The sequence below is a fragment of the Acyrthosiphon pisum genome, chromosome A1 (assembly GCF_005508785.2).
Source record: "Acyrthosiphon pisum isolate AL4f chromosome A1, pea_aphid_22Mar2018_4r6ur, whole genome shotgun sequence".
Lineage (NCBI taxonomy): Eukaryota > Metazoa > Arthropoda > Insecta > Hemiptera > Aphididae > Acyrthosiphon > Acyrthosiphon pisum.
Genome location: NC_042494.1, coordinates 156,413,820 through 156,429,881, shown reverse-complemented (window position 1 = coordinate 156,429,881; position 16,062 = coordinate 156,413,820). Strand labels below are relative to the sequence as shown.

Sequence of the window (16,062 nt, the reverse complement as noted above, 5' to 3'; positions counted from 1 at the left end):
TATTATTAAAATTGTATTATTATTGTTATAATATTATTATGATTATTACTATTACTAATATCGCCGGACGAATAAATCACTATTATTATTATTATTATTATTATTATTGTTATTGTTATTATGGTTTTATTTGACCTATTATACGTTAAATAATTGTTGAAAAAAACACGTGTGCAACTTCTATTTATTATTAAAAATAATATTATAATATAATATGTATACAATAATAATAATAATAATAATAATACTAATAACAATATTTAATACTTTATTATTATACAATCAACCAGAGCGTGTTATTATTTAATAAACTTGTCAATTGCAACGGATTGGAAAAAAAAGGCTGCACAATTAATATTATTGTTAATATAATATTACATAGAGATTAGAATGATTTTTTGTTTTTTTTAATAACGAGAATAAGACGAAAAAACTTTTTTTCACAAAATGATCGGTCGGTTTTTTTTAAATCGCAAACGATACAACCGCAGCCGAAAACACGTTTTTTTATTTTTCACACGATCGTCGATGATTTTTCTTTTTCGATAAACCTATCTACAACACTCGTATCGTTCGGCCATTGCGCGCAATGCTGATTTTATGCGATTTTTGTGCGAAAATAAAAGCTTTTTTACTACACTTCTTTGTCATTGTTTTGAATAGTTGTCTAATGCTATATATTTTAATATAATATTCTAAGGGAGTAATAAATATATTAAATTAAATGCAACGAAAAAAAAAATTAACCTAAAACACGTCTACACATACGCGTACAGCTCCCCACGTTGTATAAAATAAAATTATTATAATACTAAAATACGATTTAAATATTATACCTATAATATTATTTTGAAAAAAAAAAAAATTGATTTTCCAAATAAAATTTCATATTAATAATTATTATTATCGACAATCTTTATGTGAATTCTGAAACGATTAATCGGTGCAAAACGCGAGTCACGTAGTCTACATATACTTATTATATTATATTATTCTTATAAAATGTGTATTTGTATGATGCGCGCGAATATATAGGTACTACGCTTCGCGGGTTTTAATAATAAAATATATCCGATATTTCCATTGAAAAACATTACCTATAATTTATAATAATATATTATATAATATAATATTATCAAAACACATCACACATCTCATTGATTATGATTGATATTATTATATTAATAGTTTTGCGTGGGAAAAGGCAATAATATAGTTACTAGGTACATAGTAATTTTTTTTATTTGTCAATCTATTTATTCGATTTTTTTGATTTTGACTTTTAAGAAGTTTTTTAGACTATAATATTATATTATATTAGTAATAATATCTGTCCCCAAATCTGTGTTCTTAAGCCCGTAAGTCCACACGCGTAGTGCGCATACTTATAATATTATTATACCTAATTATTTTTAAAATAGGTACCCACCGCTATAATATTATAACAGCATCGTCATCGTCACTCGGAAATCTGAAAACGAGTCGAGTGTTTTTATTAAAATATAATAATTTAATTGTTATTAATATTACCTCTATACCTACCTACTAACCTACGTATAATAATAATTATCGATGTAAATCCGAATACTATGGTATAATAATAGTATGGTCACATCTGAGTTTTCGAGGGGAAATTAACACATATTATAATCATCAATAATTATTCGTTTCTATTTCATTTATTGCTATTTCCTGTAAAAAAAAAGTAAAATCCATCCAAAACGTGTAACAATCCTGAGACACGCGTTTTACACTATTTTATCGTTCGTTGCGTTCTTCCTATAATATATTTTCTATAGCATATTATTATTATAATTATTATATATTACTATGAGATAATAATAATAATAATAATTGTTAAATATCAATAATACATTTTTGTCCTCTCATCATCATTATTATTATTGTTGTTGTTGTTGTTGTTATTTATTATTATTATTATTATTATTGTTATTTTTACAATATTACTACTACTACTACTAATACTGTCGTTATCTGACTTTTTTTGTGGGCGTTTGCCAATCGTCTGAGACTATTTTTCTCTTAAACTATTACATAATATTGTAAAATAATAATAATATAATATATTATTATTATCAAAGTAGATACATGCACATACTGCAGCTGGAAACTGCATTTTTCGATGTGTAGATCGTTGTTGTTGAGCTACATTATATAAAATGCATTTCATCGGTGCGCCGGATATTACGACGAGAACGAAACGAAATAATATTGTAATGACGATGACGATGATAATAATAACAGTTATAATAATAATAATAATGATAATAACTAATAATGAAAACGTTGAGTAAAAACCAAACGAAAATAATTATGATAACACGTGATAATACTGTGGTACCTACCTAATAATATAAAAACGAAAAATCAATAATAAAATATAAAAACTACCCTTATCGACAAGATAATTATTATTTATATATTATAAATTATAATATAGGTGAATATAATATACATAATTATCATAGGCGCAAATAGAGTTTGGGATTTAGGGGGGCTAAATCCTTATTTTGATAATATTGAATAAGCTTAAAACAAAACGTAAGAAATGTTTGGGGGGCTATGGACATTTTTGGGAGGGCTTAGCCCCTAAAGCCCCCCCCCCTATTTGCGCCTATGATAATAATAATAATTATTATTATTATTACTATTTCTATGATATTATTATTATTATTATTATTATTATACATATTATATATATATATATATTTGCATATATACATACATTCCTAGATTTGTTCTGTAAATAAATAATTAAATCGTTTATATAAAATTTGTTTTTGTTTCGATTTGATTTTTTTATTGTAATCCAATGATCGTATTATATTAATATGTATTATTTAGTAGATATTATATAGTTATTTATATACATTTATATATATATTATATATGTGTTATACGTGTACCTATGTATAATGTATATTATATAATATATGTATAGATCTATATTTATAATATATCTATATAGTGGATGTAATAATTTTAATTTAGTACCTATATCAAACAATTATTTGTAAAATGATCGTTGTATATTGATTGAAAAAGAAATCAGCATGTTATTGTTACATAATAATAAAAATTTGAAAAAAAAAACATTAAATATATAATGCTAAAAATTGTTTTGATTTTTTTTTTTTGTAAAATGCAAATGTTCGTTTGAATAAAAGTGTTTTTATTAATAACTAAAAATTATTTTTGTGAGCTTTTTTATACGACCGCGATGACGCTTCATCCGTCATCGCGCGTCGATTGTTTTACCTATATTACAATACCTGCAGCGTACCTATCTGTCATTGTACTCACCTGGTACAATTCCCGCTGCAACACTATACCTATATTTAATATTTATTAAAATACAGTGCTGATGGTGATTGTTCGAGATGTGATATACTTTTTGAATTCGTGTGGAATTTTATTTTATGGTGTATACTGTAGGCATAATGTTGATCGATTTTTCCAAGGAGTAAAGCCGGAAAAATTGGTTTATCGATATTTCAACCAGTTTGAACCGGTATAGTGAAGCCAACTGCCAACAATTTATACCAATTTTGTTTTGGTGTAGCAAGACAAGAGCACCAAAACGAGATAAAAAAAAAAATTTATCGTATCGGACGTAAGTGCCAAAATCCCAAATGGGTACCTCACTGTACCTGACAAATGTACCTATAGGTAGGTATCAATTTTATGTAGGTATTGTGTCGTCTGTGTATTTAATAAGATCTTAAAAGTTCTCAGAAGCATTATAAAATATTATTTTAAGACCAATTTTTAAAACAATTGTAATATTCGAAATCAAAAAAAGCCGGTAAGTGGATGTCGTTCTGCTATAGAGTTTTAGGTTACAAAGTGGTCAATGGATTGTATTAAACTTGAATATTCAATGATATCAGTGGCATATTTAGGAATTTTGATAGGGGGGGGGGGGGATGAAACATATAATAATAGGTACACTCAATGAATACGAATATAATATACATTTTTAAAATCCCCTAACTTGTTGAGATTAGTGTGGATCAAGGTGAAATAAGAATTAGCACAAATTGTATAGTAGGTACCTACCTAATAGCATTTATTATAAATTCATAGGACTAACGAAAATCCCGTGTTTAATACGATAAACAAAAAAATAGCTTTATACCTAATACAAAATACCGTTTTCTATTTTTTTGGATGCTCAGTTCATCGATAACCTTATCTGGCATGATTATTGTATCAACCGGCGACATGCAAATAAAGCCAACGCATTAAGGGTCCGTATTACAATAGTTAAACTAATGTTAAACCGCGGAATTGGACTGGTAAAATCAGTTGGTTAAGCGTAACCGAGGCAGGGACTGGAACCTTGATGATTTTTACGGTTCCGGTTCTTATTCGGTTTCTAGTAAAACTAAAATTTCGGTTTCGGTTCCCAGAAAAACTAATATTTAGGTTTCGGTTTCTTTTCGGTTCTTAAAAAATGAAAAAATTGTTACCTTATTTGGTTTTTTATTTATGTAAAAAAATGTGTCAAGTAAAAGTGTCGGTTCCGGTATTAAAATTAATTTAAATAACGGTTTTGGTAAAGTTCTAGTCCCTGAACCGAGGTTTAAAATATGATTGTAAAACCCTAAGACCCTAAGTGGCTAAGTCGGTTATAATAAACAAAGTATATAATAATTATTACTATTTAATTTATAGTTATTATTCAATATTAGATAGGACAATTGATAAAATATTTTCTTCTGTCATACTATTTATTAAGTATTACTTAATACTTAATAAAAACTTGAAAAACATAGTTCAGTTGTATAGCAGTTGATACAGGCAAAGTACAATTAATATTTTCAAGAGTTCATGAATACCTATTTGGATAAAACTCTTTATCACAAACATTTAAAGCGTGTAACCCAGAGGTGAATACAATGTTTTCAGTCACTAAAAATAAAACCATGCCCTATGGTAAATCTACAGTCTTCATGGCAATTTTGTTTTATTTACCGACCATTTACCTATAGGGTTTATTATAAACACTCGTGCATGAAAAATAATTCGCAGAAAATTCAAAAATACAGTACCTATAACATAACACAATAGAGGTATATGTTTTTCAGATATACCTACTTAAAACTTAATAGTATGATATTGAGAAATACAGAAAATAAGTAAACTTAACTTTACAAGAAAAATATGTCAAGGGGGGATCTATCTCCCTCTCCCCGTAAATACGCCACTGAATGATTATCTTATAATATCTTTGTATAAGAAAAACGATGCTGAGCGAAAACGGTTTGTCAGTCTGGATTTTTTATATTGTTATTATTTATTATAGTCTGTAAGTTGAATCAATAGTATTATTTTTAATTCGTTGCTGGTGATAAACAAAGCGTTAGAAATTAAAATCCCATTTTTAGCGGTTTTTCGTAATTTGTCGGTAGTTTTTCCCGTGGCATTAAATAACTACAGACAAATTCGAAAAATGACCTCTCTAAAGCACCATCTTGATCCAATTTGTTAAAATATAAGATACTATATTATGTTGAAATCGAAGCACTCCTTCTGGTAGAAAATTTGTATAGAGGGTAAAAAAAAAAATTAAAAATAAACACCATTGTAAAACTCCTAGCTCAAATTGCTAATTGGAAAGTGTTTAGTTCCTATTCGAGAATAAAATACAAAGAAAAACTATTTTGAAAGTATTTAAAAATACACTTGTCAAAGTGTATTTGAAATAGGTACCAAAAATGTATTTGAATAGGGACTTAACAAAACTGCACACACGATAATATGTATTATGTAATTTTTACATCTTAGGCGTTACCAGCTATGTCTTATTATGGCATTTTGTTTGTTAGAACAAATTATAATTTTCTTAAATTTTTTATCTTGTCAGCTCACAATTGATTCTTCCTCTGTAGGCACCATGCGCAATAAGGTCAAAAGGATTTCTCAATTAATCGGTTTTTTTTTAGTACCAACGTTAGTCTTATAATAAAATCACCACTAACAAAAATTATAGAGAATAATATTTTTGAAGGCTTAACATACCTATCAAGTTCTCTAATTTGCTATATTAAGCACTCGTAAGACGGAGACAACAAACATCTAGGTAGTGTCCTCTTAAAGATATAATATATAGGTATTAGGTATATAAGCATATAGATATATCTTTAATCGTGGAGTGCAAACAAAATACATCAGTATCAGTTACATTTTTTTCATCTTTTCATTAAGCATTAATTATTTCAGTCAAATTAATTATTTTAAGACCAATTAAAAAAATGTATTCACATAACTGAAAAAATTTTACACAATAAATATTTATAGATTTATAAATATATATTTAAATTTTAACTTTTGTTCGCAGAACATCGAGCAATAAAACCAAGTCTAGGATACCAATATATTTTCTGTAATAGGTACATCGAATATGATATGGTGCAAACCGACTAATATACAAGTGAATTTGACATTATCGAAAGGTACGTGGAATTCGTATAAACGAAATGTTATAAATAATTACAAGCAAATGCAACATACATAAAATATGAGAAAGGAATAATTGTTATTCAAAACAATGTGTATAACTTATTCTTAATCATATTTATTCAGACTACATACTAACATTGTAACATTTAAATTCAACCGAAATAACAATCTACTTTTTCTTTGTGTCGTCTTTATTTTCACTGTTTTTATTCCAATCCTGGAGTCCTTTCGGCAACGTTGTGTCTTCGTCCATTGAACCAGTTCCTTCAACAAACTCTTCATATGTCGATTTTTCTTGGAACGGTCTGGCCCCTAAAAGATCAATCATATCTTCTCTGCTGAGCACTTCTTGTTTTAACAATCTTTCGGCAACCTAATGATCAACAAATAATTTGTACAGATATTTATTTAGTATGCTATTATGGAATATGGATACATTGTCAGTAAAATATGCACTGTACCATAAAGTTGGTTTTTTTTTACTATAAAATGATCAAATAACTAGTCATTTAACATAGCATTTAACTTAATACCTTAAGAGGACGCTACATCTGAATGTGCTGTTTGTCTTACAAGCGTACAACATGGCAAAAACTCTTTTTCGCGAGAAAGAACTAAGAAGACTACAGTCAAAACTAAGGAATGGCATTTTCACCTCATAAAAAGATGAGCTTTGGCTGTAACGTTTATTTTTATTTTTTCGATATCACTTACACGAAAAAAGTTCTTTTAGGTTTAAAATCTATAGTTGTTAGTGTTTTTCAAACATAAATAACTTATATTGTAGTTCAGATATTGAAAAAATAAAAATGACGTTCCACAGCCATTTTAGATTTATAAGACAAAGACAACACATGCGAGTGTAGCGTCCTATGGGCACTGAAAAGGTTAACATTTTACTAAATACCTATTACAACCAAGTAAAATACAAAAAGATGTTTAAAAAAATCAGTCGGAATGTAAGATCAACACTTACAATGAAAATTAAAAAAAAAAAATTATATTACATCATATTAATATCAGGTATATTATCAGACAATATAATATTTAAGTTAAGATCAAAGGATATTTATTTTCATTGCTTATGCTGATCGCAAAATATAAAAAAAAAATACTAAAATATTTTAGTGCGTAGTATATTTTTTAACCTAACCTTATTAATATTAAGAAAATTAAAATTAAATTTGAACAAATTTACACTGGTATTTAGTCATTTATTATTCCCTGATAGATCTTATAAAAATTGAATATTTTGTGTAACATAATTAATTAATCATGGAGGTACCTAAAACATTATTCCTTATTAAATAAATATCACATTAGCATCAATGATAGAATTAAAAATGATCCAATTTTAAAAAGAATTAAGTTTTTACTGAGAATTGGTACGGTAATAAATTTAATATTTAAAAAGAATTGAAACCATACCTAAACTGGAAAAATAATTTTTCAGTTGAATAGTTTTTTTATTATGCTGAAAATTTGAAGCTTAAGCTTAATGATTGTATAGGAAACAAAAGAGCAAGATAACTATTAATGAGGATGTTATTATAATTGACTCAATAATATTAATAATGCAAGGGATCGATATCGAAACAGAGAACAACGACTTATCACTTAGTAATAAGAGTATAAAACTAGTAAAAAAAATATTTAAACACTTTAACATTTAAATTATATTGTTTACATCATGTGTTAAATTGTGAAGCATTATTATTATGAATTGTATATTCTTACTGTTTAAGAGTAATTAATTTAATTATTTAAACAAGATGAACTCAATAACAATTTTTATAGTTATTACATTAATAAGACTTAAATCTATAATCTATTTAAAGTGAATAATGAGTAAAAAAATAATAATGTTGTCCCAAGATATTTAATATTAATTATTTTGCAGAATCTCAAAAGCAACAATAGGTAACTAAATTTTACATGGATAAAAAAACTACTTGATACGAAAGATACTTGAAACGTATCATAGCTATCATAGCAACTATACATAGCTATTTTCTCATCCAATAAATATGACACAGTATAATTACTACAGAAAGATAATTTGCAAAAAGTACACTAATGTAATATTATTATTTATTACCTTTATAATGTCGCTCTTGTGTTTTTTAACTAGTTCCATAGTATCATCATACGCTTTAGTGACTAATATTTTAACTTCTGAATCTATCAAATGGGCTGTAGTTTCGGAATACGGTTTCTCAAATGTCATTTCTCCTGGTTGAGGCAAGTCAAAACTAACATTACCCACTTTTTCATTCATTCCAAAATGTGCAACCTAAAATATTATTATCTAAATTAAGTATGTCTGTATTGTATTTAATTTTCTTAACCTTTTCACTGCAAATTGTGTATGTTATGTAAAAAAATAGTACGGTTACATGCAAATTATAATATTATAAAATATAGGAATGTAATAGTACGTCTGAAACTGTGAATGGGGTATTTTTTTGGACACAATAGTACATCCAGTGAAGTGAAAGGGTTAATGATCTGTGTACAACCATGATCTCAGTACCTGTGCATATGCGCTTTCAGTAACTTTTTTTAAATCATCTTGTGCACCAGTTGTAATTTCATTAAAGAATACTTGTTCTGATACTCGACCGCCAAGAGTCATGCACATTCTATCGAATAACTGACGTTTTGAATACAGATATTGCTCTTTGGGTAAATATTGAGCATATCCCAGTCCTTTACCTCTTGGTATAATTGAAACCTAATCAAAACATTTAAATACATTTAAATCAGACTTACAAAATATAATACTTGACATAACATCAGATCAAAATTTACTATATCTTTCAAATTTATTGCAGAAAAATATACATTGGAAAACTAAGCCCAAAATAGATTTTAAAATAATATTATATAATATGTACATCACATCATTCCAAAGATGAAATTATAAAGGAAAACCTTTTCTGTGATTTTGTGGTTAAATTTTGAAGTAGTTCATTATAATTAACCATTGATCTATAAAGTGGCTAATTAATAATTATTATTAGTCCTGTTCAAATAATAATAATAATTAAAAAAAAATAAGCATGTCGGAAAGATCATACAAAATATTATTGTTCTCGGCATGTATAATATTTAAATAATTTTTAAAAGTATTTTAAAAAGTTATGCATTTTAATTGTACATAAAATGATTTCCATATGTTATGTGAATGAAAGAAAGAGATAACAAACCTCCGTGTCATATGTCTAAAAATATATATATAAATGTTTAACAATACTTTTAATAATGGATCTGCATACTGTAAGAACCAGCCACAAACAGCATGACCAGCTTCATGATAGGCGACTATTTTTTTCTCATCAGCTTGCAAAACTCTACTCTTCTTTTCCATTCCAGCTACAACCCTTTCAATGGCTTGTTCAAAATGTTGCATTGAGATACTAGAAGCCAATTCTCTGGCTGCTATTAGTGCTGCTTCATTGCATACATTGGCAATATCCGCTCCTGGAATACAATAAAATATAATACTATTATATTATTTTGTTTTATAACTTAAGAACTTTTGGTTAAGGGGATTGCAAAGGGACAATTATTCCAACCAAAATGTACTAATCATAAGGCAATTAGACTTATGAAAACTGATTTGAATTTGTTACTATGTCTACTTGAGATCGATTAGGCCACTTTTTAAAATGTTGTCCTATGCATTTTGTTTAAATATTTAAAATTTACAAACATTTAAAAGTTGATTCTTCAAAAATAAAAATAAATATTGTAAAATGTGGCCTGATCGAGGTCATCAGTAGGATTGACAAAAAGTACATACTAATTAACATAAATTGTTTACCGCTCAAGCGCGCAACGCCGAGACGGTGACTTGTACATGCACGTGCGGGCGCTTTGCTATTTTATTTACACTCAGTCACATTCACTAATGATCACTTACTACGCACACATTAATAAGACTCGCATGCATATAATTTGGAAATTGCCTATTTTTAACTCTTTAAAACTGTCCGTTTGCAATTCCCTTAAGGAATAACAGAGCTAGTTACATTAATTTATAATTCATACACTAAACACATAACGTGGAATTCTTTGAAACAAAATAGATGATTGAAGAACTTGTGGTAAAATGGTCATTAAATTATCCTCTACTTCAAGACTAGGTCTCATTTCAAAGGGTAAAACAGTAGTATTTAAGAAGTATTGAATACCCAATTAATATTTTACTAAATAATAAAACTTTGATTGGGCTCTTACAAAGTTGATTGCACGGATAATTTGATTAACGGGTTTTATTTATAGGAAGAACACTAGAGAAGTATGAATATAGTGATTGAAAGCTTTATTCACATTTACTATACTATACAAATTCAAGTTTACAACAAACACCAGCTGTATGTGTACATTTAAGAATCGAGTAGACAAAAAACAAAAAAATCAACATACAGTATTTTAATTAGAACCAAATAACTCAATTTCCACACATAACTACTAAATTAAGTCTTAAATGGTTATATTGATGCTCCCTCCTTACTCCTCCAAGTTAACTTTAGAGTTCCCCCTCGTTCATCTAGATCAAGTTTTCCTTTTGTAATTCCTTTCCATCATACTAACTATGGTAAGAACAACCCAATTGATCGAACGATGCGTTTGGCCAATGAGCACCCTACCTTATTTAGTTTATAATACAGAATATTCATTATGGGTTTTGTTAATTAATAATTACTTTATGTCGTCAAAATGTTGTGTTATTTAAGTTATATTAATCGATATTTGTAATTACTTTCTGTTACCATGTATTATTTTTCAAATGTATGTAAAATATAATATTGCATTTTTGGGCCTTGTGCCCGTTATATAATAATAAATAAATAAATAAATAAATAAATAAATCATAAAGGAAATTATTATAACATAACAAATATTATACAGGTTTTGTTATTGAATTTATAATTGATACCTGTAAAGCCGGGCGTTCGAGCTGCTAACTTTCTAGCAGTCTCCAAAGTATTTAAATTTGATTTTAATGGTTTTAAGTGCACACCAAAAATGGATGCACGACCTTTAATATCGGGTGCTGGAACATAAATCTGTCGGTCAAAACGACCAGGACGCATCAAAGCTTGATCCAAAACATCGACTCTGTTAGTAGCAGCTAATACCACTACGTTAGTGGTTGTATTAAACCCTAAAATATACAGATATTATTAGTGAATATGCAGACAAAACAGTTTTAAATAATCATTTTATACCATCCATCTCTACAAGCAGTTGATTTAAAGTGTTTTCTTGTTCAGAATGACCGCCTACATTACGACCTCCTCTTTTTTTTCCAACAGCATCAATTTCATCAATAAATAATATACATGGAGCATGTTTACGAGCCATTGTGAACATATCTCTGACTCTAGATGGTCCAACACCAACAAACATTTCTAAAAACTCTGAACCAGAAACGGATAAAAACGGAACATCTGCTTCACCAGCCGTTGCTTTTGCGAGTAACGTTTTACCAGTACCCGGAGGTCCTAAGAACATAATATGGAAAATAAGCATATTTGTAAATAATTTATTAACTATAGGAGAAACTCAAAAAGCGGTTTCGCTAAAATAAGTGAGAAAGATAGATCTTACCTGTAAGCATTGCTCCTTTAGGAATTTTGGCCCCAAGATCCAAATATTGTTGTGGATTTTTTAAAAAGTTTACAAACTCCATGATTTCTATTTTGGCTTCTTCGCAACCAGCAACATCCCTAAATTTAATTGTCAAATTAAACTATGAACTTAATGCAATAATTATTGTAATTAATATACTTGAAACGGACGTCAATGTCTTTGGGATCTACAAGTTTGGCTGTAGATTCCATTACACCTCCAAATAGTCCACCTCCACGCCTACCACGGCCTGTCATCATTTCAGCTGACCTTCTCATCATAAACAATAAAAATCCAATGAATAATAAAGTCGGGAGGAATCCAGAGAAACTACCCGCTTCCAATTCAGTTTTATAGACTACTGGTACAAAATTAGCTGGCTCTAGATTTAGTTCTACTTGTGCATTTTCTAAACTTCTCTCAAATGAGTCCACGCTACCAATGTTAAACCATAGAGTTGCCTGTAAAATATCAATACACATAAAATGAAAAAAATATAGCATTCATTAATTATCATTAAATGTTATCATACACTTCCGTCAATAGAAGATCCTGGTTGTAGATTGATTCTAACCCATTTTTTATTAACAACTTCTAATTTTTCAACCACATGTCGGTTTAAATAACTAAAACCAATAAATAAAAGAATCAAAAATATGCTTATTGTATAATACATTTTGAAAATTATTTAATTATTAAATTAATTAGTTTAAACTTCTAAAGTAAAATAATAGTGAAACATCATTATAATTCAAAACTAAAAGTACTAAGTCCTTACTTATTGACAAAGTCTTTCCATGTGATTTCTTTATAGCTCATATTATAGAATGCAAGGAGACTGATTATTCCAATTACACCAGCTACACCATAAAGAATCCATTTTTCTTTATCAGAATCGCCTGAAGAACTAGATCTGAAAAATAAAAACATACAAATACAAATTAAATACTATGAAAATGTCTAATGACTTGCTCAAAACACCTTATCAATTTATTCGGTAAAGTAAACTGATTAAATTTATACTTTTATGACAGTAAAATCACAATCAAAACATAGATAGGTAAATTTAATCGTTTTATTTTGTCATTTGATTCTATTTTATTTGTTAATTTTTTTTTTTTTGATTCAATCAAAATAGTTTTGTTGATAAATGGCAATGCAACTTGCTTCAGGTGTTAGATACCACAAATTATTTCGACATTTATTCAGTGCTATCGGAGATATATTATTATCAATTGAACTATAGTTGTACAATTTTTGTATAAATAGTAAATCTTGATATCGTACGGCTGCCGCGGAAGGCGTTTTAAACCATGCTTCAATATAAATTGTAACTACAAATACACAAATATCGCCAAATTCGTTTTTTTTTTTAATGAATACTTAATTCGAATTCATTATGTATTTAATTTTTATCTTTATTTAATTTTTTTCTATATAATTAGAATGTAGTTTTTAATTTAATGTCATTCTCACAATACATAAATTATTTAATGTTTTATTTGTGGTTTTACCATTTTGTATTATTATTATTATTATTATTTTATTGTTTTCCGTATGCCGCGGCAAATCTGGCTCTTTGGCGTGTACCGTGTAAAATGCATTACAAATAATTATTATGTATTTAAATTTTTTCTTTATTTCATTCTGGCTATTCCTACAACACATGTCATTAAAAAATATATTAAAAAAGGCAAGAAAAATAAGGTAGTCTCGTATAACAGGAAAGTACCCAATTTTTATATAAATATAATAACTACTTCAATCTTACTAAGATTCTTTAGGACTTAAGCTGAATATTATGTATATATTAATTTACATTCTACAATCATTTTGTACACAGGTAATTTTAATGTATTTTGAACCGTTTGAATGATATAAATAAAAAAAAAAACAGTTTTACCAGATTTTATGAACTTTTACTTAATTTTTGCATAAAATTATAACTATGTCGGTAATAACATAATATATTATTATTGTCAAGTGATATTTCTGAAATCATCATAAAGTTCGGTATCTAAAATAGTAAATGCTAAATGTTTTTTGGTTGAATAATTAAGTTATAGCCCAATGTTTAGAGCATTTCATAAAAAATTACATAATTACTGAACTAAGTTCCCGGGGCGCGTCTTAAAATTGAATATTTGATTTCAAACTTTTCTGTTAATATTTATTAATGTATTAACAAATAATGGATGAGTGGCACAAACTGTACAATAAAAAAAAATTTACATTAATAAGCTAAGAGCCACCCTAGTATACCAACTGTAGTTAATTCATTTAAATTATGAAAAACTGTATAATACCTATTGTTTGGCAATTACAATTAGCTTAAAATAGTAAGTATAATATTTCTGTTCCTTTATCTTATATAATCTATATGATATGGATAGTTAAAATCAAATAACTGGTATATTATAAAAATCCAGTGATTAAGTATCTAAAAAAAAAAAAAATCCGTCTGTTTATACCTAATTAACATATAAAAACAATTTCTGTTTAAATTAAATGACAAAACAAACATAAATATTTAAGTTAAAACTAAATTCAAAGATAAAAGTTGTTTTGCTATGTTTGTTGGCATTTTACCATTTCAATAAACAATAAGAGTACCAATTGCACCATATTGCAAAATATTAACAAACCAATTAATTCAGTCATTATTTCTATGAATAAGGTATAATATTATAGGTAACATGACAAATTATTATGTTAGGTAATATTGTTTTGATTGATTTATTATAATTTTATTGATAAGATCTACCTTAAGGATTATTTTAAAACCAATTGTAGGTATAAAGTTTGTAAGCCACTGATGTCAACAATGTAATAAAAGCTAACTAGAAAAATATCAAGTTATTAATCTGGAGTATAAAAAAAAATAATAAAAGAGTACCTAAACTTACAATAAAAAAAACAATTGAATATACCTATTATAATATAATCACTAATCAGAAGAGATGTTTTTAAAAATAATATAATGTTATCCAATCAAAACCCAACAAAATTGTGAATACCCATCCACTAATCTAATAAATTTAACTTATAAATTGTAAAAACCCCTTATTCTAACAACAAGGATGATGTGTATTCAAATAAAATATATTTACCCTTGCGACATTCGATTGATTTTCTTTTTAAATGCGTTGTCGAAAGAGGTCGGTTTGCTAGCAGAGCTGTCAAACTTTTGATCATCTTTTTTGGTTTTTTTGTCTTTATCGAAAAACTTTTCAAAACCTGTTGGTGGTTTTTCACACAGATTTGTCCACTGTTTGATCACAGTGTTCAAGCTCGGTAACACTTGACGCCTGCTCAAGAGACTCAATTGACGGTGTAACTATAAAAGAAACAAACCAAAACTTAACATTTTCCTTTCGTTCTTAATTTTCAGGACCGCCTGAAGAGCTTAAAATGGCTCTTAAGTATTACGATTTCTACCACTTACTGCGAAATTGTCTAATCGGCCCGTACGGATACCATTCATCAACAGTCGCTCAACCTTTTTCGATATGGTTAAAAATCTCTGCGACATTTCTACAAGTTAACTAGAAACCTATTAATACAATTAAAATACATACAACGGGCAACTCTTAAATAATAAAGCACAGTAAATAGAGAGATGAACAAATTTTAAATAACATATTTCTCTTCTCATTCTATACGGAAAATGTATGTTATCAGGTGACAAAAATTAACCCTGCCATAGCCGCGGTCCTCGGTAGTCGGTACTACTGCAGTTGTACCATTGAACAATAAGTTGTTCTATTGAATAGTACCACAGAACAATATAGAATAGACACTCGGTCTGTGTGGGTTTACGTATCCCTACGGTATGAAGTATTGGACTCTATAAATTGTACCGTATCCGTAATCTGATAGAATGTTGGCAACGTGTATCCCTCTTTGTTACGAAATCTTAAAAACGGATACAAGGCA

General features: G+C 27.7%; 1 protein-coding gene across 1 annotated transcript; it reads right to left on the bottom strand.

The window, feature by feature from the left end:
* Positions 1–6,386: 6,386 nt before the first annotated feature.
* Positions 6,387–15,845, bottom strand: LOC100164410 (AFG3-like protein 2). Its single transcript, XM_001950661.5, has 12 exons — positions 15,572–15,845; positions 15,237–15,463; positions 12,905–13,039; positions 12,659–12,752; positions 12,286–12,587; positions 12,106–12,224; positions 11,724–11,999; positions 11,432–11,659; positions 9,743–9,969; positions 9,020–9,220; positions 8,585–8,779; positions 6,387–6,859 (listed from the first exon to the last, which is right to left on the bottom strand). The coding sequence occupies exons 1-12, from the start codon at positions 15,656–15,658 to the stop codon at positions 6,656–6,658; spliced, it is 2,295 nt and encodes a 764-aa protein (XP_001950696.1). The 5' UTR covers positions 15,659–15,845; the 3' UTR covers positions 6,387–6,655.
* Positions 15,846–16,062: the final 217 nt, after the last annotated feature.

Bases quoted from the DNA above. Each gene is read 5' to 3' on its own strand.
- LOC100164410 (XM_001950661.5), bottom strand. From the start codon at position 15,658: ATGTCGCAGAGATTTTTAACCATATCGAAAAAGGTTGAGCGACTGTTG. The intron at 12,225-12,285 runs GTATATTAATTA...AATTAAATTTAG, and splicing joins GACATTGACGTCCGTTTCAA to GGATGTTGCTGGTTGCGAAG. The intron at 11,660-11,723 runs GTATAAAATGAT...TGTATATTTTAG, and splicing joins ACTGCTTGTAGAGATGGATG to GGTTTAATACAACCACTAAC.